General features: G+C 41.3%; 2 protein-coding genes across 3 annotated transcripts; one reads left to right on the top strand and one right to left on the bottom strand.

Annotated features, from left to right (window-relative positions):
* Positions 1 to 253: 253 nt before the first annotated feature.
* trpm5 (transient receptor potential cation channel, subfamily M, member 5) lies at positions 254 to 21,789 on the bottom strand. 2 transcript variants are annotated; one of them, XM_084355788.1, is made up of 26 exons: positions 21,745 to 21,789; positions 19,882 to 19,949; positions 17,134 to 17,290; positions 16,861 to 17,041; positions 16,232 to 16,398; positions 15,921 to 16,098; positions 13,930 to 13,994; positions 13,346 to 13,531; positions 12,912 to 13,011; positions 12,602 to 12,720; positions 10,738 to 11,085; positions 10,013 to 10,177; positions 7,706 to 7,829; positions 7,341 to 7,486; positions 6,442 to 6,554; positions 5,771 to 5,872; positions 5,100 to 5,358; positions 2,967 to 3,085; positions 2,667 to 2,799; positions 2,359 to 2,533; positions 1,801 to 1,969; positions 1,502 to 1,680; positions 1,129 to 1,261; positions 882 to 954; positions 678 to 768; positions 254 to 545 (listed from the first exon to the last, which is right to left on the bottom strand). In XM_084355788.1, the coding sequence occupies exons 1-26, from the start codon at positions 21,769 to 21,771 to the stop codon at positions 400 to 402; spliced, it is 3,723 nt and encodes a 1,240-aa protein (XP_084211914.1). In that variant the 5' UTR covers positions 21,772 to 21,789; the 3' UTR covers positions 254 to 399. The 2 variants fall into 2 exon arrangements, with proteins under 2 accessions (XP_084211914.1, XP_084211915.1); XM_084355789.1 differs by having other exon boundaries at positions 10,013 to 10,156.
* A 2,885-nt stretch (positions 21,790 to 24,674) lies between these two features.
* On the top strand, positions 24,675 to 25,946 carry LOC311260300 (uncharacterized protein). The gene is made up of 2 exons (XM_084357968.1): positions 24,675 to 25,201; positions 25,314 to 25,946. Exons 1-2 carry the CDS (start codon positions 24,775 to 24,777, stop codon positions 25,412 to 25,414), a joined length of 528 nt encoding a protein of 175 aa, XP_084214094.1. The 5' UTR covers positions 24,675 to 24,774; the 3' UTR covers positions 25,415 to 25,946.
* The last annotated feature ends 919 nt before the right edge of the window (positions 25,947 to 26,865 follow it).

The raw sequence follows: 26,865 nt of genomic DNA, 5'->3' as shown, positions 1-26,865 counted from the left end.
CAGGTGCTGTGGGATCTCTGTGTTTGTTTGGGAGTGGGGGTCGTGCTGTCGTTGCAGAGTCTGATGGCGGTGGGTACAAAGGAGCGCCTGAAGCGTTCAGGTTTGCACCTGGGTGGGATCATTGAATAAATATTTTAAAACTCAAAAGTTTAATTTGCAGAGAGATGAAAGCAATCAAGTGAATTTTTTTTCCTAAGATAAACTAAGACAAACTTTTTCTGCAACAACTCTGAAACACACAGGGAGACGTCTGTGAATACATCAACATCATTTTATTGATTTAAATCAAGGTCTAAACCGGTAAACTCCTCATTACACCATAATCATACTTAAAAATATTCTAAAAATCTTACATATCATAATTATCTGTCTGCAAGCCACCAATTACCATCATCACGTTTATTCATCAATGTAAGGAAATTTCTTGTTAGCTCCGTATCCTGAATGACCTGGTCTGGCTGCTGCACCTTCTTGTTTGACTTCTTTCTCTGGTTGACTTTGAGGTGCGTCCTTGTCGCTGGCTGGCTTGGAGCCTGTTAGAGACACTGAAATGCCATGCTATATTAGTACTAAAATACACCATACATTAGCACATGAGTATAATCACAGTACTACAGTATAGTCACATGATTGTCAGTTATTAATCACTCTTAAATGTTTCTGAATTTTTGTCTCACTTGGAGCTCTCGGAGCGTCTTTCCCGCACTTGAGGGTGCTTTGAGCAAAGCACTCTGCCATCCAGGACAACACCTCTCCACAGTACCTGATCTAGAGGCAGAGACACAAATGACTGACGATGCAAACTGTCATTTTACTTTTAAGATAAATGCAACCTGATTATGTGTCAGACGGTGTTATTGAGGTCACTTTTCCAGGTTTACCTGCGCATCCATGGATGCCATTCGTTTCTCTTGGTCCTTGAACCCGCCAACAATCCTCAGCAAGCTCTGAACCCTTGATCACAAGCAAAAATCAGTTAAGATCCTATTTAATGCTGCAATTTTTTTTACCACCAGAGGGCAGAAGAGCTTTAAAACCAGCTACAGTTTGGCATCAAACTCTGACGAACCCACTGCACATCGCCTGCCCTGCAGCAATGTTGCAAAAAATGTGCAAAACAACAATTACTTTGAGGAGGTGCTCTTCAGTCTCTCCTCACTGCTCTCCCAGTGCTGGCGCTCCAGTTTGGCCAGGTAGTTCTCTTTCTGCACTGTCTCCCATGTTATCAGCCTCTGGTCCAGCCCTGCCGGCAGCTCCCTCTCTGGAAAAACACACACACAAGGAAGGAGTCCAATAACCAATTAACCGACAGGCAATTTCTATGGATAGAGCAGGTGAAGGACAGAGATAAGCGTACAGCGTGTTTTCCAGTATTTCATTTTATTTTAATTTAGCCTGATAATCCACGAGAAACTATTTTAATATGTGCTTGAATAAAAACAGAATGACTTTATGGTTCCTAATGGAAATGTGCTGAAATATGTGCATTTAACCTTCGTACCAAGGTGCTCCTGCTTGGACTCGGGCTGTTTGACCAGGCTGAGGAGGAGCTGGGAGAGATGGCTGATGATGATGAAGGGTGGGGCCAGTGCTGGACGGCTGTGGTACTCCACGATCAAGTTGTATCTCTGGAACTTCCAAAAGATGTCTGTGTTGCCCTGGACCACCTGGAATGTGTAGCTGGGGAAAACACAACAATTCAATAAAACTGAGGAAAGACAGGGACAGAAAGAGTCGAGTAGCTCAACTCCTTTCATCAGACAAACACTTAAATGGTTTACTTGATTCCCAGACCCTTACCTGAACATGGCAATGAGCAGGTTCAGCAGCAGGACATTGGTGACAAGAAGGAAGATAACTAGAAGCAGGATGACCAGCCAGTTGGCGTAGATGTTGGGACACGGCGGCCGTAGGCCCATGATTATCTCCTCTGAGTCATTGGTGCAGTTAATTTCAGGCATGCGAGCAGCTGTGCTCCGTTTAATGAAAGAACAAGAAAATTAGATTAGAAGATGTAACATTCAGGCCAACAGAAAGGCATCCCCGACTGCACAAATGATCAGAACAAACATTGTTCATGGATAAAAACACATTCTCCATCTTATTTCACATTCATTACCGCATTCTATCCCTTTGTTTATGCATCCTTAATCTAGTTTTTACTGCTATAATGAAGCAGGTTTTATTCTCTTGTTTTTATATGTGAAGCCCTTGGTGCATGCTTAAAAATAAAGAACTTTGAGCCGCACATCTTGTATGAAGGTTACTATAAAAAAATAAAGATTATTATTATTATTTAACAGTTTAATCTTCTTTTCACTGAATACATTAGACGTTTGCAGCTACTGTATAATTCACCATCTATTTCCTCCAAGGGAATCTGGCCAAAGATGTGCAGGTAGGGGCGGTACAAGGCTCTGCGAAACACCCAATCAATCCTTGGGTCATTGGGGTGGAGAAGAGCCTGGGTGGCAACGCCGTAAGCAATGAGCCACACACTCAGGAAAAAGAGGAAGAAGAAAACATCCTTCATCTGTAAAACAGAAGCAGACACGTTTTTAGTTTCTTCTTCATGAGCCATTCTGGCTTCATCTATGACCATTAACATCATAAAAAAATGAAATAATAACTAGAATGTTTAGATAGTAGTATTATGTTTTGGTCACCATTCTTTCCACAATGATGATCTTAGGGCCCAGCTGTTTATGAATGGCAAAGATGTGGATCAGACGTAGAGTGAACACCATGAAGTCAATCGCCAGAACCGTCCTTCCTGCCTCATAGGTGTTGTTTGCCATCCTGCAAAATCAATGAAATCGTACATCACTGTGGCCCTTCTCCCCATTCAGTATTTCATCCATTCACTCAATCCTTTATTTTAATGCTCTAGCCTAGACCATCAAATGTAGAGGCTCCATACTGACGTATTGTCCGATATTTTTTCAGTGGCATCTTGTGTTAATTACCTGCATGAAACCCCAACAACAAAGAGTGAGATGGCAACCATGTCGCATTTGTTCCAGTTGTCCTCAACGTAGAGTTTGAACTTTTTCAAGATGCTTATCTCTTCATCTGTGAAGAAGCTCTGTCATGAAAGATAGTTTATGCATTATTATGATGCACTATAAGACATTATCATTTATACATTTAAAAAACAGGTAGTTCACTAAAAAATCATAGCCAGTCATTTTCGAGAAACCTTATCTTTGGTATGAAAAGCTTGAGGTTTGCTTTCATTTAATTTCTTTTAAGTTGTTTCCTTATCTGCTTTAATAGTATTAGTATTTTGATAGAAAGTGTGTTTTTTAACATTTGAACTTTGAATTTTGTGCTCAATAAATGGGACTGAAATATAAATAACATTACGGACGTTTAAAGTAGTTTAGGTTGTGTACTAAGTGTTTAAAGTTGGCATTTCATATGTAAATGTGTTCACACCCTAAATTGTTCTAGGTTTTTATGGGTAAATGAGGCATTAACAAATATTTTTTACCTTTTTAAGGCATCCATTATGTCTGAACTGAGTGGTTTTTTTTCTCTCCAGGAGAGCTGAGTAATATTTGCCCTCTTCCAGGTCATACACTCTAGCTCTGCTCAGACGCACCTGCAGGGCCAAAAGGGAGGTAGCGGGTACACAGCTCTGCTGCTCTACAAGCACCTGCAGTGTCCCAAATTCTCAGTACTGTAAAATGTCTGTGACACCTAGGCTGTAAGGTTGAGTTGTCTCCCGTGGTTTGAACAGGGAACATGAAAGTGCATCAAGAACCGGTGCTTGGTCCCTCACCTCAGTGGTACATATAGTTCAAGAACAAGCTGAGGTGTGCTGCCTCCGTAAAGTGATCGACTGGTGTGAAGGCTGTGAGTGTCATACTGCAAAGTCCAACATGACGACCAAATACGTTCACTACAACCCTGATTCCAGAAATGTTGGGACGCCGTGTAAAACATAAATAAAAACAGAATGCAAACTGTGTTGGTGGTGGTCTTTTGTTGCTCCTGTCCCAATGTGTTGCCAGCATCATCAAACTAATGGCTGTTCAGGTTCGGTGTGTTTAGGAGTCAGAATTCCCCGACAAAACGTTTTAATAGAAGCAGGATGGGAGTCTGCTCTGCATTGGTTATTTCTTTGCAGCACTGCTGACGGTGTTTGATCTTTACAGGAGATAAATTGTTTTGTAAATAGAGCAGGAAGTGTTATAGACAGAAGGTAAATTGACCCTCACCTTACCTCACATTAACAACAGATGTAGTGGTGTAGCCTTAATATGAGGAGGTGATGGATTCTGTTTAAATAACAGCAAAACAGCCCTAACTATCCAACATCTCGCCTAGACTGACACACAAATTGTCTGGAATTTTAGTAGCACTGCAATGCGAAGAATTCAAATGGGCTTATATAATATAAACTGTACATACAGGCCTGTAACAATATATGCACTATCATAGTAGCTGTCACACCTTTGTGAGAGTGAGCAGCCTTGCACCAGCCCATCAATCAGATCTAAAAAGCTGGTAAACCCACAGTCTCTGAACTTGTTCTGTGACAAGTATGGTAAGAACACGGGCCCCCGTGGCACCGTCTTCCCTCAGGGAGAGGCATGAACCCCTGGGCTCGGTAGCATGCCAGAGCCGCCTCAAGCTGAGTGGTTCTTTTTTTGGAAACCTGTGCCACAGTTCTGCTCAGCTCAGGGACTGTCTGAGATGCGTGTTGAAAAAGCGAACGGAGGGAACAGTGGTGAAGGCCTGTCTCATCTGGGGCTTTTGTGCCCAAGGGAGGAAGGCTCAGCGGGATCAGTGCAATAAGGGATCATGCATGTCTGACCGGGCTCACCGGGAGGAAGTCAAACAGAGAGGCGAGAGGCTTGTGAATCCTTAAAACCCCAGAGAGATTGAGGTCATTGAAGTGATTCACATCACCTCCTACTCAGAATTGTCTGAGTTGTCGAGCCTGAACGCTGTGATGGAAACACATCTAATAAGTATAACAGTGAATAGGGGTATACTCAGATCCTTAACAGAAAAATATCGCTAAATCATGGTGTGACAACTTAAAATGTGTATACTAAGGGAACCAGTGATTTGGATGCTTTGACGGTTACCTGTCTGAGTTCCTCCAGCACCAAGGTGAAGACCCAGAAATAGAGCATGATCTCTGCAGCTCCTGGGCCAAAGGGCGGCGGCGGGCGGAAGTCTAGCAGGAGCACGTAGGTGAAGAGGAAGAGGAAGGCGAAGTACATGATGACATTACCGAGGAACACAGTGACAGGAGCGCTCCAGAAGCGACGCCAGCGGCGAAGCAAGAAACGCCACCAGACAGAGGCGCAGCTCTGTGCTGCTGGACCACCAGGTGGAGAGTCCCTGAGTAACAGAGAGAGGAAAACTTACAACATGTATATAATGATCTTAATATAGGCTTCTGTCTGTTCTTGTTCAAATTTACACTACCTGTCTTTGTCTTTTTTCCCAACGTTTGTGATTGCTCTATTAGTCACACCTGTCCCGTATTAGGCTTCCCTAACCAATATATTTAGGTCTGAGTTTTTCCTTCTCTCTTTGTCAGTTTATTTGTGTTGAAATTAGATGTAAATCAATGCATTGCGTCTTTTATACTTAGGCAGAATTTAGACAGAGGTCAAATGCAGTTTTAATGTCAATATACAATGCAGGGTAATGCTACATATTTCAGAAGGAAAAATGAAAAATAAGAAATTTACAAGACAATTTATGATTATTTAAAGCTAATTTGAGGATTAGCTGGTTTCAAACTCACAAAGGGTCGTCGTCGTCAGTCAACAGCAAAGCCTTTTCTGTGTCCAGGCTGTCCAGCTCCACAAACTGCTCGCGGCCATTACGATTATCAAGCTCCTCATCGCTGAGAAACACACACAAGAGCGTCAGTGGACACAACAAAAAGACATCAGCCATGTTCCCACGCAATCTAACAGGAACTTTTAGTCCCAGGAACTACTTTTCAGGGAGCAAAAGGGTTCCTTCAGCCTGTTGTCTGACAATCCATGAAGATAAGGCAAATTAGTCTGCTGACATATGAAGAAACTAGTTGTACACATCATTTTTGCAGAAGACTATACAACAACAATGCTGTAACTGTAGCCTATATGTAACTCCACGTGTATCTGTCGATGTGTTGAAGCTATCACTAAAAGAAAGAGTGGTTTGCGACAGATTTTTTAAAAAATGGTGGCTGAAATAAAATGCTGCAAGGCCTCGACCAATCAGAACTGTTCAGGGCTTCATAGTTCCTCTTATGGAAAGCACTACATTCAGAGCCGGGACTGTTTGGGTGGTAAGAGCTCAATATAGACCCTGTTCCCTTCATGGGAAACCTTCTAGTCCCTGGGGAAAGTTCTTGCTGTGGAAATACGGCTAAACAGTACATCCACGTGGCAAAGAGAAATGTTGGAGTAGCATCAGATTGATCACCTGAACTTTATGAGGTTGGTCCAGATGAGTGGAGGACAGAAGAAAGACACCACAAGTTTGGAGATGGCTGTGTCTGTTGTCATCGCCCCCCACCAGATCTTTGTGAGGAGAGCCTGCAGTAAAAGTTCAGCTGTGTGTGATTTATGTTGAATCCAGACAGGGCAAAGTTCACCACAAGAGGGCACCACATGCCTTGGAATATTTCTGCCTAACAGCCTTGTGACTATATTCATGGATGCATCATACAGAGAGTTACCTAAGCTGGTTTACGGGGTGGGGGAAAGTTTAATATTGCATAAGACGTGGACTATTTCCTTCTCCAGAGCTGTCTAGCTGCAGTTTGGAATGAGATCTCTTACATGAAAGGATACCTAATACTTAGTCATGGGCTTGTCCCCTCTTAATAACATCCCAGTAAAATCCACCTTCTCTCGAAACATTACACATGTACTGGATTATGATTAACAGCTTCCCATTTTAAAAAGGCTGTACGACTGTGACTGCGTGCTTTAATGAAAAATTACTTTGCTGTCAAGAGTTTTCTGCCTACCAACACTCCCTGCTGACATTGACTACCAATTAACTCTCTGATGACTTTGTGATGACAAGGTCGCCTGTTGGAGGGATATTCAAGCAAAACTGTGTACTGATTGGAGCCCAGGGAGCAGCAAAAGATACAACTTTAACATAAGTAATGGCACACAAGGCCCCGGAAAAGCTTTTAATAACTGCAGGGAAAAACACTATTTAAATATAAAAGGCAGCACGCTCTCTTAATCGAATGCACAATACGTTTGAAACCGTTGAAAGATGAATGATGAAAGTTAAATGTTTTATAACTGCTGAAATAATCAGTTAAATTGGAGCCAAATGAGCATATGGATGTGTCTCCTTGTTACCTGAACTCCGTCGTGGGCAAAGAAGGATTTGGCATCTGCCTCAGTTGCCAAGTTAAGGACTGTAGATTTGCTCCAGCAGTGTGTTCTCCTCACTAACAAAGCATAAGCCCTGTCTTCACTGTTGGAGTAACACTCTCCAAAGACATCTGCCACAATAAGAACAATAGGTACACAGCGTCAGCCTCTTGGCTGCAGTTGAAGCATTCACACATTCAGATTCATATTTTTATTCCCCTCCAGTGGGTTGTGTTTGTGTTTGTTTTGTTGTGCTGTTGAGGTCAGGAAATGAACCTCTTGCCATGTTTGACCTTTACTTTTTCCAATCACACTGTCAGTTGTTGTCATTGAATGGTTTGTGTACTCACCAAGGGCAAACTGCTCATATTTGGCCTCCTTCATGCTCCGTGCAGACTCAGCTTCAGATTCCAGTCTTGCCATCTCTTTCAGAATCTTACAACCCGCCAGCGCTGCCGCAACTGCCTCAGGGCCCTGAAGGATTAAAAGAAAGCTGGATCCGAGAAATGGGTCTGAGAGAAGGATCTGAGAAATCCAGTTAAGAATTTTAGAGAGATGCTTCTTTTTGCATCTAAATGTGGCGTACTGCACTCCCGTCCTCAGCTGATCATATTTGAAGTTATAGACATCTATGCCTTACACATTTTGGCGTTGCAGTTATTTTATTTATTTTTTAATGGTGGACTTCAAATGTCCAAATGCAGTCTAACATTGGACATGACTACAGTGGTGTTTTTATAGACCTGAGAAAGAGAAAAAAACTACCCTCAACCTTTGAGGACTTCACCTCAAAAGGATTACATAATGTGTTTCAAGATGTTTTTCCTTCCTGCCTACTTTTCTTCCTTCCTTCTTTATATTGATCACCATCTCCGCCTGTTGATTTAAATAACACCAATGGCTGTCTGGAGGGTTAGTTTTTGAGAACTGGTTAAAAGTATTGGCAATTTTGCTAAATGGTAATGATATGCAAAAAATATTGATATGGTCCTTAGCTTGAAGAACAGTTCAATATTTAGGGAAAGGCACTAATTTGTCTTCTTAGCGAGCATTAGATAAGAAGATAAACACCCCTTTCATGTCTGTCCATGCAATGTGAAGCTGGAGCCGGGAGACTGGTTTTGCATAATGTCTAGAAATGGGAAAACAGCTCGCCTGACTCTGTCCAAGGTCTCTGCCCGAAGCTGAACTGCTCCAAGAAATAGCCTGCTACCGACCAAGAAATAGATTGGCACCTACCCCCTGGTTAAACTATGTTTTTTGTACGGATTAAACATCAAGGTGTTACATTTTAATTAGTGTGCTTCAGAGGTTCAGGTAGGCAGATTTTGTCACTTTCGGACAGAGGCGGGGCTAGCTGTTTCCAGATGTTATGCTAAGCTAATTTAACTGTCTCCTATAGGTCCCGCTTCATATTAAATGGTCACATATGATATATGATATGATAGTGGTATCAATCTTATTTGTCTCTTATTAACATGGCAAATAAACTTATTTCTGAAAGTGTTCAACTGTTTCTTTAAACAACTGTTCCACTTCAGATGGATTTCTTGTCACCTTATACATGTGAGGATAGAAGGAAGAGGATGTTTGTAGAAGCCAAAAGATAATAATGTCCTCTTTTTCACAAAGAAAGTCTATAAAGGCAATTAAGTACATTATTCTGTATGTTAATCTACTGGCATTTTTTATAATCAGCAGGCAATAACTTTATAGGACTAACATGTCAAATATGTAAATGAAGAGCAACAGAGGCCAACTAAAACAGGGAGGTTTCACTTCATACCCCTTCACACCTCATTATTAAAATGATCAGTGATTCTTATACATTACGCTGTAGGCTATCTCACTCCTGGGTTCATATGTATGTACATATTTTGCTAGCATTAGCTAGCCTGCAAGAATAATAGTGATGAGGCCTTCAAACGTGAGCGATACTTCAAACAATCTAATTACGAATGCAGATACCTTGGCCTGAGTCGGAGAGTTAGGAAGATCTGCAGTGGGGGGATGTACACACACTGAATGCAATTACCATAATTTCTGATAATGTTTGAAATAAGACACAGGAACGGAGCACATCTGGGTGACCGCTTGTGGGATTACAATAATTGGCTCCCTTAGATCGGTTAAGGGCAATAAAGAAATGAAAGGTGCCTTGAAAAGATGTTGAAAACAAAGAGCAATTATCATTGATTGGTGTCATTTAAACTATTCACAGGGCATCAATCCCATGTCAGGATATATTTCTCATTAACTCCATCACGACTTTAGATACGCCTGCACTACCTCACCGCTCGATGAATATACTGCCCCATGAAGCAGCGTGACCTTCATTTGAATAATGTTCTCGGAGATAAGATAGCTTTTTAGTTCACCTCACTTCTTGATAAATATGCCGTTTGCCAGGCTCTTTTATCTAAAGTGACATTTTCATATGGCAGGCCTGACCTGCACCTGCACTGTGCGGTGCCGGCCCACATCACTCTTGTTCACGCTGAGGCCAGAATACAAACTATCGCAGTATAATTCAGCTCACTTCAATTTGGTTTGAGTTAAGTTTTTGCCAATGCCAGGCACATTTAGACGTTTAGTGACTGAACCACACGGGGCCGAGATAGAACGAGCCTGAGCTTGACTGACTACAGAAGACTGACCATGGCCCAGAAGTAGTTAGCCATCTGCTGTCGGTTCTGAAGGACGGCCCAGAGGAAGAGATCCCTCCAAGGATGTTCGCAGCACTCCTCTAACTCTGGCAGGTTCTTCTGGGTGTGGAACAGTCGACCCTTTGCTGGCTTCTCCTGGAGCACAAAGACAGTCCCCTACATGTATTAAATATGAATGGTAAACAGGGATGCTGCAAACGGTGCACGGGACATTTTATAGCATGAGTCACACATGGCAAAATCTCTTGTAGCACCAATTACCTCTTCTGCCAAGGAGACAGTCTGGTAGGTGTCTGTCAGCAGTGGGTATTTTAAAAATGTATGAAGTTATTTCTATGAAACACGCCGACCTTCAGCCAGGAAAAACAAATGTTTTTCATCATTGTACGAGTTATAATTTCTGTCCTGAGATTATCACCTTTTAAAGCTGTGATACATATAACATAAAATATGCCACAAAGAGGAAGGCGATTTCACTTCTTAGGGTGTAACAGCTAATTTCTATGGAAGCCCAGAGGGGCAAGTGAAGAGTTTTTTTTTCTTGGTGATTCATTTTCAAAGTCTGATCTAAGAAGGGAAAAATACTCACTGCTCGCAACTCAAAGCCAAATGTAAACTGCTAAAAGGTGGCACAAACAGCTTCAATTTAAAAGGCAAAAAAAATGAGACCCACTGCAAGAAAGCCCCTCTTAGTCAGTGTATAGTACATCACTCACGGTGGGAATCTTTTGGTAAAAGCCTTTGCAGGAGTCATGCAGAAAGTCTTTCAGGACTTTAGCAACCTCGAAGAGGGTGAAGCGTGGTTTCCGGTCCCCCTGCTCAGGCGGATGGTGCACAGGTGGACCGGGTGTCCTGGCAGCTCCGAGCAGCAGCTGCTTCTCCTCGTACTTTTTGAGGAGCAGGTTGTGCAGGAGGCTCTTCTCCGACACGGACCAGTAGAGCTCCTGTAGACGGCCGTAGGTGAGGAACTCGCCCAGGTTCACGCCATTGTCCACAAAGAGGCGCACAAAGTCAGGTTTGTCATTGATCAGCGCGTCCATCATCACCTCTTCGAGGTCGCATGCCTGCAAAGATCACGTGTCCTTGTTAGAATAAAGCAGCTGTGTTCTTTTCATCTAAATAAAATGTTTGTGTAATTGTCTGCTTCCTTTCCACTGTTAGACAATGTGACTGGCTTGTCACTATTTTTGTGCTATTTAATGAGTCACTAGTCAAGCAGCCCCTTTCATATTGATTGACTGATATTGACTGTGAGCATATTAGCATACTGATGTTTATTACAAAGCACCACTGTGCCTAAGTATAGCTTTACAGAACTGCTAGTATGGTGCTAGACTCTTTAGTCTCTTTTTTCATTTGGGCAGCAGAAGCTCAGTCTGTGGAGACTTGGCTTACCCAGCATGGGCCACAGTACACAGTGTGTAGGAGAGGGGCCAGTTCAGCTCCTGGGCACTGCTGCTTTAGCAAGGCAACAGGGGTTAAGCGCTGAGGGGGCTCCGCTATATGGCAGCCCCCCAAATTCAGTAAGCCCCCCCTATTTTTCTCACTTGGGGATAAACAAAGTTCTCCTTCTTCTTCTGCCTCATTTCGTTGGTTAAATGTTGACTTGACTGCAGATTTAATTTAACAGTTCAAACACACGCTCAAGCCTGAAGCTAGCATTGAGGACACCGAGGTCGTGTCCTCGTTCATTTTTTTATATATTTATATTCCAAAATATTAAATTAAAGTGACAAATTGCTCAAATTAATTAGATGTATGGTGTGTTTAGAACAAAGAAAGCAAGCATCATCTCGCCAGCAGAGCCGAACAGCCTCCTGTCACGGATGCAAAATGGCGAGGACCCAAATGAAATTACAGAGACAGGCAGATGAAAACAAAAGCGAGCTTTAATGAAGCTGATGTTCTGAATACAGAAAATACTAAATCCAAAAGGTAAGCAATAAAGGCTGCAGAGAAAAGTCCAAAAAGCAAGGCAGTAAAAACTTCACAGAAATCAAGGAGTGAAACTGAACAGGGAGATACGAGGAACACAGGGAGGCTCAAGTAGAGCAGATGACCGGTTGACAGGTGAGACAAGCAGACGAGCCAACGAAGAGTGGGGAGAAAACACAGGCTTAAATACCCAGGGACTGATTGACTAACGGGACACAGGTGGGCAAACAGACAAAAGGGAGGAAGTAGGAAGTGAAACATGACACATCACATCACAAATCACAAAACTAAAAACCCAAACTATGACACCTACAAGTGAAACCTGTGAAACGTTGTGACTGATCTTTTTGTGTCCATTACTAAAATGTTACAAACAGTGATCACAATTTCATTGATCAATAATGAGAAATACAGCTTCTTTTGACTTATTTACATACAGTATTTATCTCTAATCATAAAGGCGTATGTATATTTTCAACAACTCAATCTGTGGAACATGTAAGTATTTTTTTGCAAAGAAATCAGTTTAAATCAAATTATATCAATTATAATCCTGGCCACAGCCCTGCACACACTGGATTAAGGACAAGTTTAATTTTCTGTTTGTGGCAAATATCTAATCATGTCACTATATTTTCGTCTCACCTTCCACTCCACATCTCCATTAAAGATGTCACTCTTGGCGATGTCCACCCTGTTCCAGGCCACAGCCAGCTTCAGTTCATCCAGGAAGTCTTGAGCTTCCTGACTTTGGCTCTTACAAGCTGAGACACACACAAGAACACACACACACACGGACACAATGTGCGTGATGTCAGCAAGTTCGCAGCCCACGAACTACTCAAAATGTCAAGGCTCTTGTTCCATGTGACCATCAAGTTTCAATACCTGTGATTGTTACAGCCTGAGAAAATTGCAAGTTTCTTGATAACATATTTCACACAAGGTACTTTACCCTTGACTAGAGCTTTGAGTATGACCGTATCCAGCTCAGAGCTCTCCTGTTCAGGGTCGTGGACGGTAAGGAGGTGACCGTGGTCAAGTACCTTCTGGATCTGATTGGCAGGTTGACAGTCAGTTATTATTAAAGCCTCATTTGAGTGAAGATATATGCATATTTGTATCACTAATGCATTGTTTTCTAAGATTACACTCCCTTCACTGTGTATGATAGCTTGAAAACATGTTACATGACGGGTTTCTCTCCCTCCTCCTTCATACTCTTAATTAGGTCATCACATACAAATTTTGACGATAAGGATGAAAATCCCACTTTAGCTTCCCTCACAATCTTTCCCCAGTGTGCCCCATTTTTCTGGCAGCGTTCAAGTCTTGTGATCTGCATATCTGTGTATGTGCCTGCCTCCATGCTGTGCACAGCACTCTCACCAGCTTGACCCAGTTACTGATGTCTGTGCTGTGGTGGGCATTCGGAAAGGTGTCCAGCAGCAGCTCATGAACGCTGTCCGTATCCCAGCAGCCCCTATTCATCAGCGTGACGAGGATGTCAGCCACGCCTCCTGAGCCTGCCAGGATGAGCCATGGTGTCGAATTGCCAATGCCTTTGTACATCCTCTGCAGAGAGGGACATGGTGTTCAGACGTGCAGCCAAACTCACACACGTCTTTATTTTCAGTAAATGACAGGGAGTCATATTGACCAGAGTTAGCGTATTCCATAGTCTCGGTTATGGTCTATTCATGCAAGTGAACTGGTGGCTTTGACGGGCTTTCTAGCCAAAGAGATTAGGTTTGTGAAAAAAGAAAGAATTTGTTTCTCAGTCTGGCTTTGGCTCGCAACTTCAGGATGTGGCACAACCAAAATTTGATTTGGAGCCTAATTCAAGCCTGAGCTACTGTTCTGTCAGATTGTGCACATTCACATGACAGAACAAACATCCAGCTTTCAAAAGGCCTCTTTGCGGTCACATCTTCAAAGTTCATGAGTAACCAACGGAGCAAAATGAAACTCACCTTTAGAATCCTGGGTTCTCCGTGTACCAACAGACACAGAACAGGGATCTCAAAACTTCCTGCACCTGCAAGCACCAGAAAGTACATTCACATTATTATCTTTCGCATCTCAGAGTTTCTCAAATTATTATCACTCTGTAATTACCACCCACTGCAGCATGAATGGTGCATAGGCTTTTCCTGTCAACTGCTGTCTTACCAGTGCTTTTTTTCACACATTAAGTGACACATATCTTTTCCACGGATTCGCTTTGCCTCAGAGTTGTCAGCAGTGGGACAAAAGAGTGATGTGTCCGTCTGAGATTGTTATATTCGAACAGTCTTGGAGGTTAACAAGTTCAACAAGCAAAACAAAATGGAGGAGAGAAAGCCTAATTTGTATCATCAATCATCTCTCAGTTCTTCATATTAATCTTATAGTGCCTCTGGAGATATCGACCCCTAAGCTGTGAACCAACATATTAACAGGTAGATACTATGTGCTGGGATATCCCAGAAAAATAAAGGAATATAAAATTTTGCAGTGGCTTGAAGGCAGTAAGAGGTAACAGTAAAGCAACCTTTGAACGTAAAGATATCCTGTGAGGTTTATATCCACTATAGTCTGCCAATTGCTAGAATAAATCTTGGCGATGTACATTTCTGAAAACCCTGGATATATTAAAACTTAACATTTCTTTATGTTACAACTTTATATTTCTGTAGGTTCAGTCTTCTATATTATGATTCGACAATGCTGTACTTATGATCTCGTTTGGTTTTGGAGCAAGAACCATTTGGTTAGGGTCAGGAAAAGATCATTTTTGGCTTAAAATAACTGTTTTGGTCGCCACAAACATAGCTGGAGATCCTGACCTGGGGTCTTGCTAAAAATGCACAATTTTGTCCCCACAAAGTCTCATTAAAAATAACAAGCAGTGTTTTCCCTCGTCAAAAATATCCAGTGGCTTCACACTTACAAATGTTCCAATATGAAAGTCAGGTCCTAAACATGTAATGTGAAAGTGATATGACACATTTTGCAGAATTGTCAGTATGATATTTAGCCTATGACATGTACAAATATGAACATGTCAGTCGCTTGCAGAAATGATAACTGCCATCGTTTTCCTTTAAAGGCTTCTCTACTCGGTGACAGTTGTTGGTAGTAAGCAATGCCCATGTGAAGGAGGAGAAGAGGAAGACGGAAAGCTAGCAGTCATAGAAGTAAACGAGGCAAAATGTATTTTCTATTTATAACTCACGTTGTTTTAGGTTTAACTGGGTTTGCAAATGCTTTTTAGGGATGGAAATGCACCAAACACATTTGTTAGACATCAAGAAAACACAAAATGCATTTGAGATATGCTAAGTGTAAATGTTTTGTTTGTTCACAAGATGATTACATTGTTTATATTTTTATATTATTCTATTTCATTTTATTCTTGTTCACATGTTGCTGTTTTATTTATTCATTTATTATTTTTTATTTATGCGCATCTCTTTTTTGTTATACTCTTTGCTGCTGTAACAATGCTAATTTCCCCACTTATGGACTGAAAAAGCATTATCTTATCTTATGTTGCCTGAAGAAAACTCCACAGGGTGCCTTTGATTACTCAGTATATTTGTAAAGTATATCTAGTAACCTTTGCAACCAAGAATGGAGAAAGTCCTAACGATGTATATAAATCTGAGCAAATGTGCATTAGATGATATTGCACTTGTGTACTATATTGAGGAATGTGACTTTACAGCAAGCCACATGAAAAGGTCATGAAATATAAAGCAGCACCTGTACTACGAACAGCAGCACGGTGAAATAATGCTTAATGCATCTTGATGCATAATTTAACACCATGAAAGGACCAGTTATTGGAAAGAGTACCCTTATTTTTAATATTTAATTACACTTCACTATTTATATTATATGTAAATTTTACACTGATATTGTTAATATAGCTTAATTAAATCCCATCATTGGTTCCCAGCAGTGACCTAAAGGGCTTTACCTCCATAACCAGTGCGCTGGAGCGAGATGTGTTTGAGCAGCTTCACCCTCATTTCACTGGTGGCTCCAGGTCTGTTGGGATCTTCTTCCACCAGCAAAAAGTGAGAGTGGTGGCTGTCCAGGGAATACACTGACCCATGAGGTAAATCCTGTGGCTTGTACACTGCAGGCTCATCCACCTTGAGAACAAGAATATGCAGCGATACAGACAGAGGACAACGTGAGCATGTTAATGTGAAATATGTAAATATTTGCTGACAAACGTTGCCGCTGTTTTTATTAGCTCTATAATGTCTGTGTATGTACAGAAACCTTGGCAGTGAGCAGCGCCTCTCTGTTGTGGATCATGTTCCAGGGTGCAATGCCAATGGCCACTACACGAACTTTAGAGGAGGTGCTGGCCAAGGAGTGATCTCTCACTGCCTGGCCCAAGTGTTTGGTGATGCCAAAGCGAAAGCCATTTGTCAAAATCCATGCCCCTAGAGAACAGAGAAGCGGTTCCATTTGTGTTTGTGTGGAATAACAGTTTTTTGTGCACTTGGAAGCAGAAAGCAGGGGAACTAGGAGCCAGTCTCTAACATGTGTCTGTATTAAACCAGAGAGTTGTGTCCTAGATTCCATATAAACAGCTGGCCTATTGATTATGCTTATTAGATTGTTGCCTTATATGGTTATATACCATTCTGTGTTTGTCCTCCTCACATGCATTAAAATTCATGACTAATTATGCAATTAAAAACAAATGAAAAAAATTATAAATTATTTATGACTCTTATTTTGGACTTCATCCATCTACATAAAAAAAAGACAGGCTTTCATCTTGGTGATTTGTCCCCAGTAATTCTTCTACCAGCCAAAGGAGGGCAACAGAGAACCCATTCTCTATCATCGACTGTTGATTTAAAAAAAAAACAGGCCAGTTTTTGCCTCTTGATTATTACCTGTACTCTGTGCAGCCTTCACAAGTCCTTTTCTCAGAGTGTCCCTGAGCCACGGCTTCATCTGAGCCAGCTCGTCTCCTCCCACCAGGGCCACCACCAGGTGTGGAGGAGCCAGGCCCCACTCCTCAGTCAGCATCTGGTAGATCAGCACTGGGTCTGTGTTGCTGCGTACCCTCATAAACTAGACATAAATAGACACATTGGTATCAGTATTCAGCCTGAAACTCTTCGTATGTTGTTATATAACCTTCAGTATCTGTTATTGAGCCCTACCTTTGCTCTTGTCTTAGTAGTACCAAGGAAGTCGATGTCACCCACTCTTCCGGCTGCCCAGTGACTCTTCTCCTTCTTCATTCTGCTGGCCATACCTCTGGCTACATTCTCCAGTTTCTCATCCACTGTAGAGCAGCAGGAACAGCCCAGCAGGACACTGAGAGAGGCACACATTAAATTGATATGTGTGTTGTATCATGCAGCAATTTCTAACAAAACACAATCACGAAAAAATACTTTTACTTCTACTGCTCACCCAGAACATCCCTCTCACTAAGTTCCTCGTAATTATGCACCAAGACTTTTCCCTTCTCCTGCATTCCTGGAGGGTGTCAAGCACCTGGATAGAACCAGTGGAATCTCTGGTCTTCTTCAAACGCAGCCTTAAGACTCACCTCTGCAAACTTATAACTTTTTAGTCTCTACTTTTTCTGAATACAAAGGAACTCCATAATCTGTCCTATAACTGTCAGATCAGATCTGAATTTAAACTACTGAAATAGATTATAGGTTTCTTATGTTGCTCTGTTTGCCTGTTGGGGTTTTATTTAGCAGGGGGTGAAGTTTGCAGGACAGTAACGCCATGGGCCATGGACAAACAAATTATCGCCACATGTGGTTATTTATTAATCCTTTTGGATCATAATTCCTGTAAGACACTGAATGGAAATTTTCAGTATAAACCCATTTCTGTCTAAAAGGCTTTCCACCAATGTGCATCTTTTTCAAAATGTCTTTGTTACTGCTAACCATTGAAATCATCTTAATTGGCAATTAATATTTGAATGAGCCCAAAACACTGTTATTCTTTTTTTTTAAAAACTGTATGCAGTATCATTTCTCTTTTGTTTTATACATATTTGGACATTTACTCTTTGATCAACACCATACCATCACCCTCACTTTCATCTATAATTGGCAAGGCCCTGATATTTCCAGACAGTGTAAAAGCTGAAACAGATCCAGATGAAGAGATGGTTTGTTTACAAAATCTATACACTATCATTAAAGGTACCCCGTGGAGTTTTGGACCCTAAGCAGCACTATGGCGCTATGGTTATTTATTTGTGCGTCCCTGTTTTGTTTTGTCTTGCACTCCTGCCAATGATTTTACACTGTTCTACTGATCGACAGGTGGTGAAAATGAGCCAAGGAACACAACAATGAACCAACAAAGCAGTCAGAAAGAAGACTGATAATCTGTAAACATGGATGTCAACAATACAGGATACTTTTAAAAAAGAAGCTTTTTAAATGTTTGATATGTGCATTTAACTTGTTTGTTAGACCTCAAGGCAACACGCACAATACGTTTTGTAAGTAATATAAACATAACTTTTGTTTGTTAATTAGAAAACTCCATTGGGCATGCTAAAAAACTAGAGAAGTAATGTCTGAAGAAATTTTAGTGTGAATGCTGGACATTGAAAAGCTGTTGCCAAACTGCGGTGCTGGCTTTGGATGGGGAACATCAGGATTTGAGTTTCTGGACTAAAAGTATTGAAGAGCTGAAAATGAAAGGTGGGAATGGGCTGAAAGATGCAAAATATCCTGTAGGCTAAGAGCTAAACTGCATTATTTGAAAACAGTTGGGAGCTAAACTACAGTACATCGTTTCATAACAGCTGGGAGCTAAACTACATTGTTTGATAACACCTGGGCGCTAAACTACCTCGTTTCATAACAGCTGGGAGTTAAACTACATCGTTTGATAACAGCTGGGAGCTAAACTACATCGTTTGATAACAGCTGGGAGCTTAACTACCTGTTTTATAACAGCTGGGAGCTAAACTACATCTTTTGATAACAGCTGGGAGCTAAACTACATCTTTTGATAACAGCTGGGAGCTAAACTACATCGCTTGATAACAGCTGGGAGCTTAACTACCTGTTTTATAACAGCTGGGAGCTAAACTACATCTTTTGATAACAGCTGGGAGCTAAACTACATCGTTTGATAACAGCTGGGAGCTTAACTACCTGTTTTATAACAGCTGGGAGTTAAACTACATCGTTTCATAACAGCTGGGAGCTAAACTACATCGCTTGATAACAGCTGGGAGCTTAACTACCTGTTTTATAACAGCTGGGAGCTAAACTACATCTTTTGATAACAGCTGGGAGCTAAACTACATCGTTTGATAACAGCTGGGAGCTTAACTACCTGTTTTATAACAGCTGGGAGTTAAACTACATCGTTTCATAACAGCTGGGAGCTAAACTACATTGTTTCATAACAGCTGGGAGCTAAACTACACCATTTGATAATGGTTCGGAAAAAAATTCTATTTTTATTAGAGTTCAGGTGTGGACTTATTTTACATGATTTGGCCACTTTGTCTGGTTTGCTGCTGGTTTGGCAGATCTGTCCATAATCTGCTGTATCAAGAATATCGCCCTTTGCTTTTGCTCTTAGTATTTAATACTAGAGAGAGCATTCTATTCAACAGCTAGGAAATTATGGCCAGCACTCATGAATAATTTAGATAGCAAACTGTACTTGGAATTAGTTAAGGCTTGTTATTCATGTACAAATGTTTGCTTATTGGAGCAACTCTTACACTTATGGCCTGCAAATGACTGTGCTGATTTGATTATTGCAAATATCTATTTTTTCATTGATCTAATGGGGATTTCTTAATCATGAATACTTAATAGCACTGTAACTGAATAAAGAGCTTCTGCTAATTGTCACTTAACAGGAATAGGACTCTCTTTACACACACACACACACATACACACACACACCTGTGCTCCTCTGACCACTCCAGTGCGTCCCCACATCGCAGGCATCTCGTTTGTGGCCGCAGTGTCCCCTGTAAACAAATAAATGCATAGATATTATGTCCATTTTGCTCTAAATGCATTATGACTCACTAACTACTCTTTTCACAAAGGGGACGGTTCTTAGAAATACTTGTGGTGAATGCAAAGTTGGCAGAATTTTCATCCTCGCTTCATATGCAAAGTGCTTCCTGCATTTGAACTAGAAATACACAAAACGCTGTCGCTCATATACATGAAGCCAAGAAAAGTGGACCACAATGCCGCAGTCTCCCACCAGAAACCTGCTGATATTATGTCAAATGTCAATAATGTATACAGGTTTTATTACTATAAGCAGTCTGGAACGTGCTTTTTGACATTATGACTTGGTTTGTAGTTACTGTGAAACAATAACAACAGCTACAGTCTGTTTATCTCTGCACGATTATTTTCACGGAAGTAAATGACACTGAGTTCAGAAAGGAAACTCATTAATTATTGATAAGATCATCCATTTGCCTAAGTAAACCCAGACTTTCATCAGCCAGACTTATCTGCGTGGGCACGTGAAAGATGATTATAACAAAAATGCATGAAGCACAGGCACATAGACAAAATGCAGCAGCCTCCCTGGGTACGGTGTGTTTTAATAGAATTGAGGTGCGATGGTTAATACACAGACTGAGAGTCAATTTGTGTTAAGCCATCTGTTTAATGTAAGTGAGCAGCTTGTTGTGGGAGCCTTTATTTGACTACAGGTCTGGGTCTGGAAGGGAAACGACTATTGGGCATGCAAACAGGATGATTTGCATGCAAAGGTAGAGGAGAGGATGCCCAGCTGATTGTGTGTGTGTGTGTGTGTGTGTGTGTGTGTGTGTGTGTGTGTGTGTGTGTGTGTGTGTGTGTGTGTGTGTGTGTGTGCGTGCGTGCGTGTGCCTGTGTGTGTCCCTTACATACACACTTTCCATCTCGCTTGAAGTCTGGCATAATGAACCTCCCTTTTCAAGCAGAAGAGATGATGATCTTGGATGTCAAATTTGTGTAGCTTCAGTATGAGCGTGTGTAAAACTGTAGGACCCAGCGACTTCTTTTCGACGTACACAGAAACCTCGAAATATAAAGATTTTAGTGTTTTTGAGGAAAAAGTAATATAATGTTTTGAAATCAATATTTGTTTTTCAATCTTAGCATTTTCCATCGCTCCAAAAAATCCAATATAAACGTAGTGTAAAAGTTTCCAAATGTAGTGATGAAATGGTAATATCTGAGCCCTCCTATTGAAGTACATAATAACAAACCAATATTGTAGAAATTAGGTTTTCAGCAGAATTTCAGCAATAGCCCCGCGGGTCCCTGATCGTTTTAACATTGAAAAAAATCAATCTTTCACTTTAGCATAAACCAAGAGAGGGAAGATAAATAAAACGTAAAAAAGTTTTTCTCACTAATATATAGGGACAACTGGGTTATATAAGGATTGCATTGCGCTTAATGACAAATGTATGAAATATGTGTCTAGTCATATTTATATTATATTATATAAAATATTTTGGGCACATAGGTACATCTCTTTAGGTTAAACTCTCCAACTGTGTAATTGCATTCTCCAGATATGAAATATTTTACAATTTTCCATACGAAACATAAATCATAAGATCATTTCCCTGTTGCTTTATCACCCATGACCTAATGTAGACATAAAACTGTGCATCATTAACAGACACTTTATGTGAAAATGTTGATCATCATGTACAATACATATTCAACCTTACAACAAAGCATCATTTCAGATTACAAAATTTAGACATTTAAAAACTTAATAGCTGCTGCACTGAGTGTACTCACCAGAGGTGTGTCTTGTGTCCCCTGCATGGCTCAAATGAATGTGCCTCTCCTCCTCCTGCTGAACCACACCTGTAAGGGCTGAAGAAATTTCCTTAACAGCCCACAGGTGAACCGCCGCGGCCATTAGGAAGTGGGTCAAAGGTGGGGCTCTCCCTCCGGCCAATCCTGGACGCCTCTGTGCAGCATTACTTTGCATGTTGGTCAGAAGGCTGCACATGGCTCTCATCAGGACCATGCAGGCATATGTGTCATTTACACCGGCAACGCTGATGACACTGGTGACCGCTTTTTGAGAGGGTCATTTTTGTCCCCATCACTTTTTTCTGAAAAATAGCTAGAAAAAAAATATTAACTAGAAAATGAGAGCGAATGCTTGGCCTAGTATGGACTTAGTATGTAAAGTACACTGTCAAACAGCCTACAACATGTGCAGGAAACAGTTATTGTTCGTTGGATAACAGCAGCCCAGTCGCCAGGATATAATGTTGGCAATTAAAGTTTCTGCCAAACACAGATAGGTCCAAGGTAAACATTTGTACCAAATGTGGCATATTCTGTTCACATTATATGCTTATTGGTCACCTTTCATGTCAGGAGATGGAGGGGGTGGCGGTGGTGTTATTACAAGCCAACAAGGCTGCCATCACACCATTAAATATTATGACGACACCTGGGAATTTCCATCCATTTTTGTGCTGTCAAAACCAGCTATATTTCACTGGAAGTCAGATGAATTTCAGATTAGTGCTCTACTTAAGTGTCTTTTTTTACTCAGCCATCATATGCACAGAGAACACAAAGGAAACCAGTAGTTTGTCAGCTTTGTGTCTCCGTATGCCAGCCTCGTAGCCACACTGCGTTTCTAGCATCCTGGACTGATAAGCAAAATGTGGGTGGAGAAAAAGTGAACGCCCCCTCCCTCATTACCACCACTAAAGCTGAGCAAGGCCCATAACCTCCAGCTGCTCCAGTGGAGCTGCTCAGTAGCCAGCAAATCAGCCTGGGATTTTACTGGCAGCTATGAATGAGTTTAACTGTGTGAGAGAGAACAGGGACTTCCTCAAGTTTCTCAGAGAAAACTTAAAAAATATCAGTTCAATCAAGTAGATATAACAAAGGCCTAATTAAAGTAGCTAAATTGATTTGGTTGTCTAAAGCAAACGCAGAAATGAGAACCTTTCTGTGACTCTAACCTGTGGGGAAAACTCCTCTTTTAATGAGTAGGAAAAAAGCAATTAAAGCAATGACTTGTTAATTACTGTAGGCCTGACCTATATGTAACTTAAACTAAATCTCATCTCCTGATTTGAACTACTTTTCATTTTGGACCATAAACTTACTTTCAATCTTTTCTTGGCAAGAAGACTCTGGCCTCGATTGCCTGCAGGCAGAAATGCCTGTAGTGGCCACTAATCACTGTTCCCCCAAGGCTGAACTGCACTGCTGCATTTTATTGCTCTTTCATTTGGAAACACATAAAGTGTAAAGTAACACTGAGGTTTTTTCGGATTGCTTTGCTCTTGCTCACAGTTTGCCTCCATGCAAATAACAAAAGCAGGATTAACTGCGTAGGACAAAGGCACCGAGGATGATGTCAGTCAGACGATAGCGCCATTGTTATGATTAGTTAAAAATGGATCATTACGCAGGCGTAAATTCCAGGCGGGACAGCGGGGGACACAACCTGCCCATTCTGGAAGAAATATGATTGATTCAATATTGGTAATAACACACAATGAAAGCACTGGTGCATCTATAGCCCTCAGTAGCAGCACATGAGGTAGGAAATCTAAGTATGTTGTTGGAGGTTGACGTCCTGTGAGTAGTTCCAGAGGTGTGAAGTAAGTAAGTCGATTTTTTAGGTATCTGTACTTTACTTGTGTATTTATTTTTTCCGACAGCTTTTTACTCTTACTGCCTACGTTTTAACACAAATGTCTGTACTTTCTTCTCCTTCCATTTTCTTTCCGAACATCACATGACTGTCATGACGTCAAACACAAAACAAGATGGAAGCAGACAGAGAGGGAGGCGAGGATGGAGAGAAATGTTGTGTTAGTGTCTCATATCTGCAGAGACCCTGCAGCCCTCTGCCTGGACTTTCTTATCTTTTTTATCTTTTCTCATTTTTTTTGCTGTGCCCGGGACGCTTTCCCAACCCAAAATATTGGTATTTGACGTCCTGGAAATGAGACGTAACAATCAGCAATCTCGCTGGTGCATTTATGAACGGCTCAGACAAATCCTACTGATTCTATCTTAAAGTTTAATAGTCTGAATTATATTAATATGACATGAGGTGCCGTTGGTTTAGCACAGAAATGGCCGGTAGAAATGTCTTTTAGAGTGAGACTTTTTATTTTTCATACTATGAGTACATTTCAGAGCCTGGTCTTTCTTACTTTAACTTGGGTGAATCATTTAAATCAGCACTTCCACTTTCACCAGTCTTTTTTTAACACAACTTCTACTTGAGTAAAGAATGTGTGTACCTGCCACCTCTGAGTAGTTCAATGCTCACGTTTTATGTCAGCGGATAGCTGATGTTTGCGAGTAAGCCACAGTAACATTAACCAGTGTTTGCAGTAGCAAATGCAGCAATGCAGTTTCCTTAGCTGGCAGGGTGACAGAGTGTTTGTTAGCAGTTACAGCACAACTTTCATTGTCCCCCTCAAGAACTGCTGTTGACAAAATGTAATGTGGCTGTCCCCTTCAAAGCTGAAATTAGATTTTTGCCCCGTTTCACATCTTGTTTTATAACATAAAGTCCCCCAAACGGCCCCAGAGTACTTTATTGATGGTCTCAGTGGTCTTCATCACACAATGACAATGACTGAATCCCCCTCCTCTTGTCGCCTATTCAAAGAGCTGCAGCCAATCAGCAGCCTCTGCTCATTGTGTACAAACACAACACGGTGCGTCCTGCAGCCTTTAAATCGCCCTGCAGCATTGTGCTGACCACAGCTGACCAGGGGGGAGACAGACAACAGCACCAGCTTCATCTCCAACCACAACTCAACCATTTGCAGGATGAACCCCATCAGGCGCAGAGAGTCGGTTTGCAGGAGCCTGTTCGGCCCGGTGGACCAGGAGCAGCTGCGCCGGGACTTGAAGCAGAGGCTGCAGGAGATCACCGAGCAGGACAGCCGCCGCTGGAACTTTAACTTCCAGGCAGACACGCCGCTGCCCGGCAGGTTTCAGTGGGAGGAAGTGCCCGCAGACTGCGCCGCTGCGCTCTACCAGGAGTCCGCAGAGAGGAGGGACACTGTCTGCTCCCCTCACACCGAGGACGGTGACAGGCTGAGCGACCGTGAACAGAGCGCAGACACCGACCAGGAGAACCGCTCCAGCGTCTCCAACACACACAAGTGTCCCGCTGAGGTGACGCCCGTCCGGAGGAAGAGGGCGCACTCCAAACCGGCGGCCAAGCCCAGGAGCAGTAACGCACGAATCACAGGTGAGGAGCAAGTCTGACAGATCCAAAATGAGTTTCATCCTGTAACCTACTTTTATTGAATTGTAATGGCAGAATATTAATTCCTTTTTCCTCTTGTTTTTTTTCCTGACAGATTTCTTCGCAAAGAGAAGGAGGACGACAGAAACAAAGAGCGTCCTGAATCCTCTCCACACAAGTTCCAGTGAAGCAGCTCAGTGCAAAACAATAAGATGAACATGCGACTGAAAATGGACTATTTATATCTCTACACACAGTTTTATGGACTGGACCAAAGCATGTTCACTGCACCAAATGGGCTTTATGTTATGTTATGTTATGTTATGTTATGTTATGTTATGTTATGTTATGTTATCTTATGTTATCTTATGTTATTTTATTGCCAACTTTACACCACTTGGTGTTATTTATTTTATTTATGATGTTTAATTTAATTTCTTTGCGGTTTTATTTAATTTCTGTGCATGTTTTCATTGATAATGTCACACATGTGTTGTTCAATGTGTTTGTTTTTTTTTCTCATTTTCATCAGTGTTATTGTTATGTGAGCAAGAGCATCTCAAGACTGAATGATTTTTTGTTTCTGTATGTTTCATCTCTTTGTCCTGTGAATTACTTGAGCTGCTTCTTTTATATAGTAAAGCACTATGTTGTCTTTGTTGTGCTGCCTATGTGAACCGAGATGCAGATCAAAAAGCTTGTAAATGCCAACAAATGTTGTAATTGGAATAAACTATTCTATCAGTAAAACAAAGTGTACCTCTGATTTGGTGATTATTATATTTCAGCCGTCTACTTTTCCATACTGAAACACACATGCAGGCAAGAAACCCACAATAATCCGGTCTAAATTGATTTGTTGAGAGAGGCTAATTGAATGATTTTGCTTTAACTGCGTCAAACTGGTTTATTTAGTCGTGTAGAACATTCACAGCTTTGTAATTGTTTTCCTATCCCGAGTTAAATGTGACAAAACAGCTCCGAAAACAACATCAGTCTTCCGAACCAAAACCTCACAAAATATAGTCTAGGGATTAATTATCTAAAGGCCCTGCAGCACAAAGTGGAGACAGTTCAAGAAGCGAGAAGTAATATACAAAATAATGCAAGTTTATGTGCAACAAATTTCCCCTTTTGCAGTTGGCCTGAAGCAAAAATCTCTGGAAGAAGTCTTTGCACTAAAAGGAGGTCAAAGATCTCATTAGCTCTGCCTTTATACACATGCTGAACACCACAACTGATTTTCTTAAAGTGTTCATAGTTCAGATTGTTCAGATTCTGGTATTTAACATACTCTGTCCTCATCATGACAGCAGGGTTGCGACGGTACGATAATTCAGAAGTATCAGTTTCAGAAAGTATGATGTTCTCACAGACATGATTTGAAACTGAGGTAGTTTTTCTCTTTTCTCAGTAATAGAAGCTGAAAAATAAAATGTACACAGTATGATATCCGTCTCTGCTGCGACCCAACACAAGAGCGACTAACGATCCTTAAATTTCCCCTCAGCTGAAAGCTGGCCCAAGAAAAATGACCCTAGGTTTCTATAATTACAGCCATTTGTGAACAGATTTTCAAATTATAAGACTCAATATGACTTCACTTTTATGAGAAAGTACATCTTTGGTTTTTTGTGCTGACTCTTGTGGCGGCCACAGATGAGTAA

The sequence above is a fragment of the Pagrus pagrus genome, assembly GCF_965226575.1.
Source record: "Pagrus pagrus genome assembly, chromosome: 1".
Classification (NCBI taxonomy): Eukaryota; Metazoa; Chordata; class Actinopteri; order Spariformes; family Sparidae; genus Pagrus; species Pagrus pagrus.
This window is presented reverse-complemented; position numbering and strand designations above follow the sequence as displayed.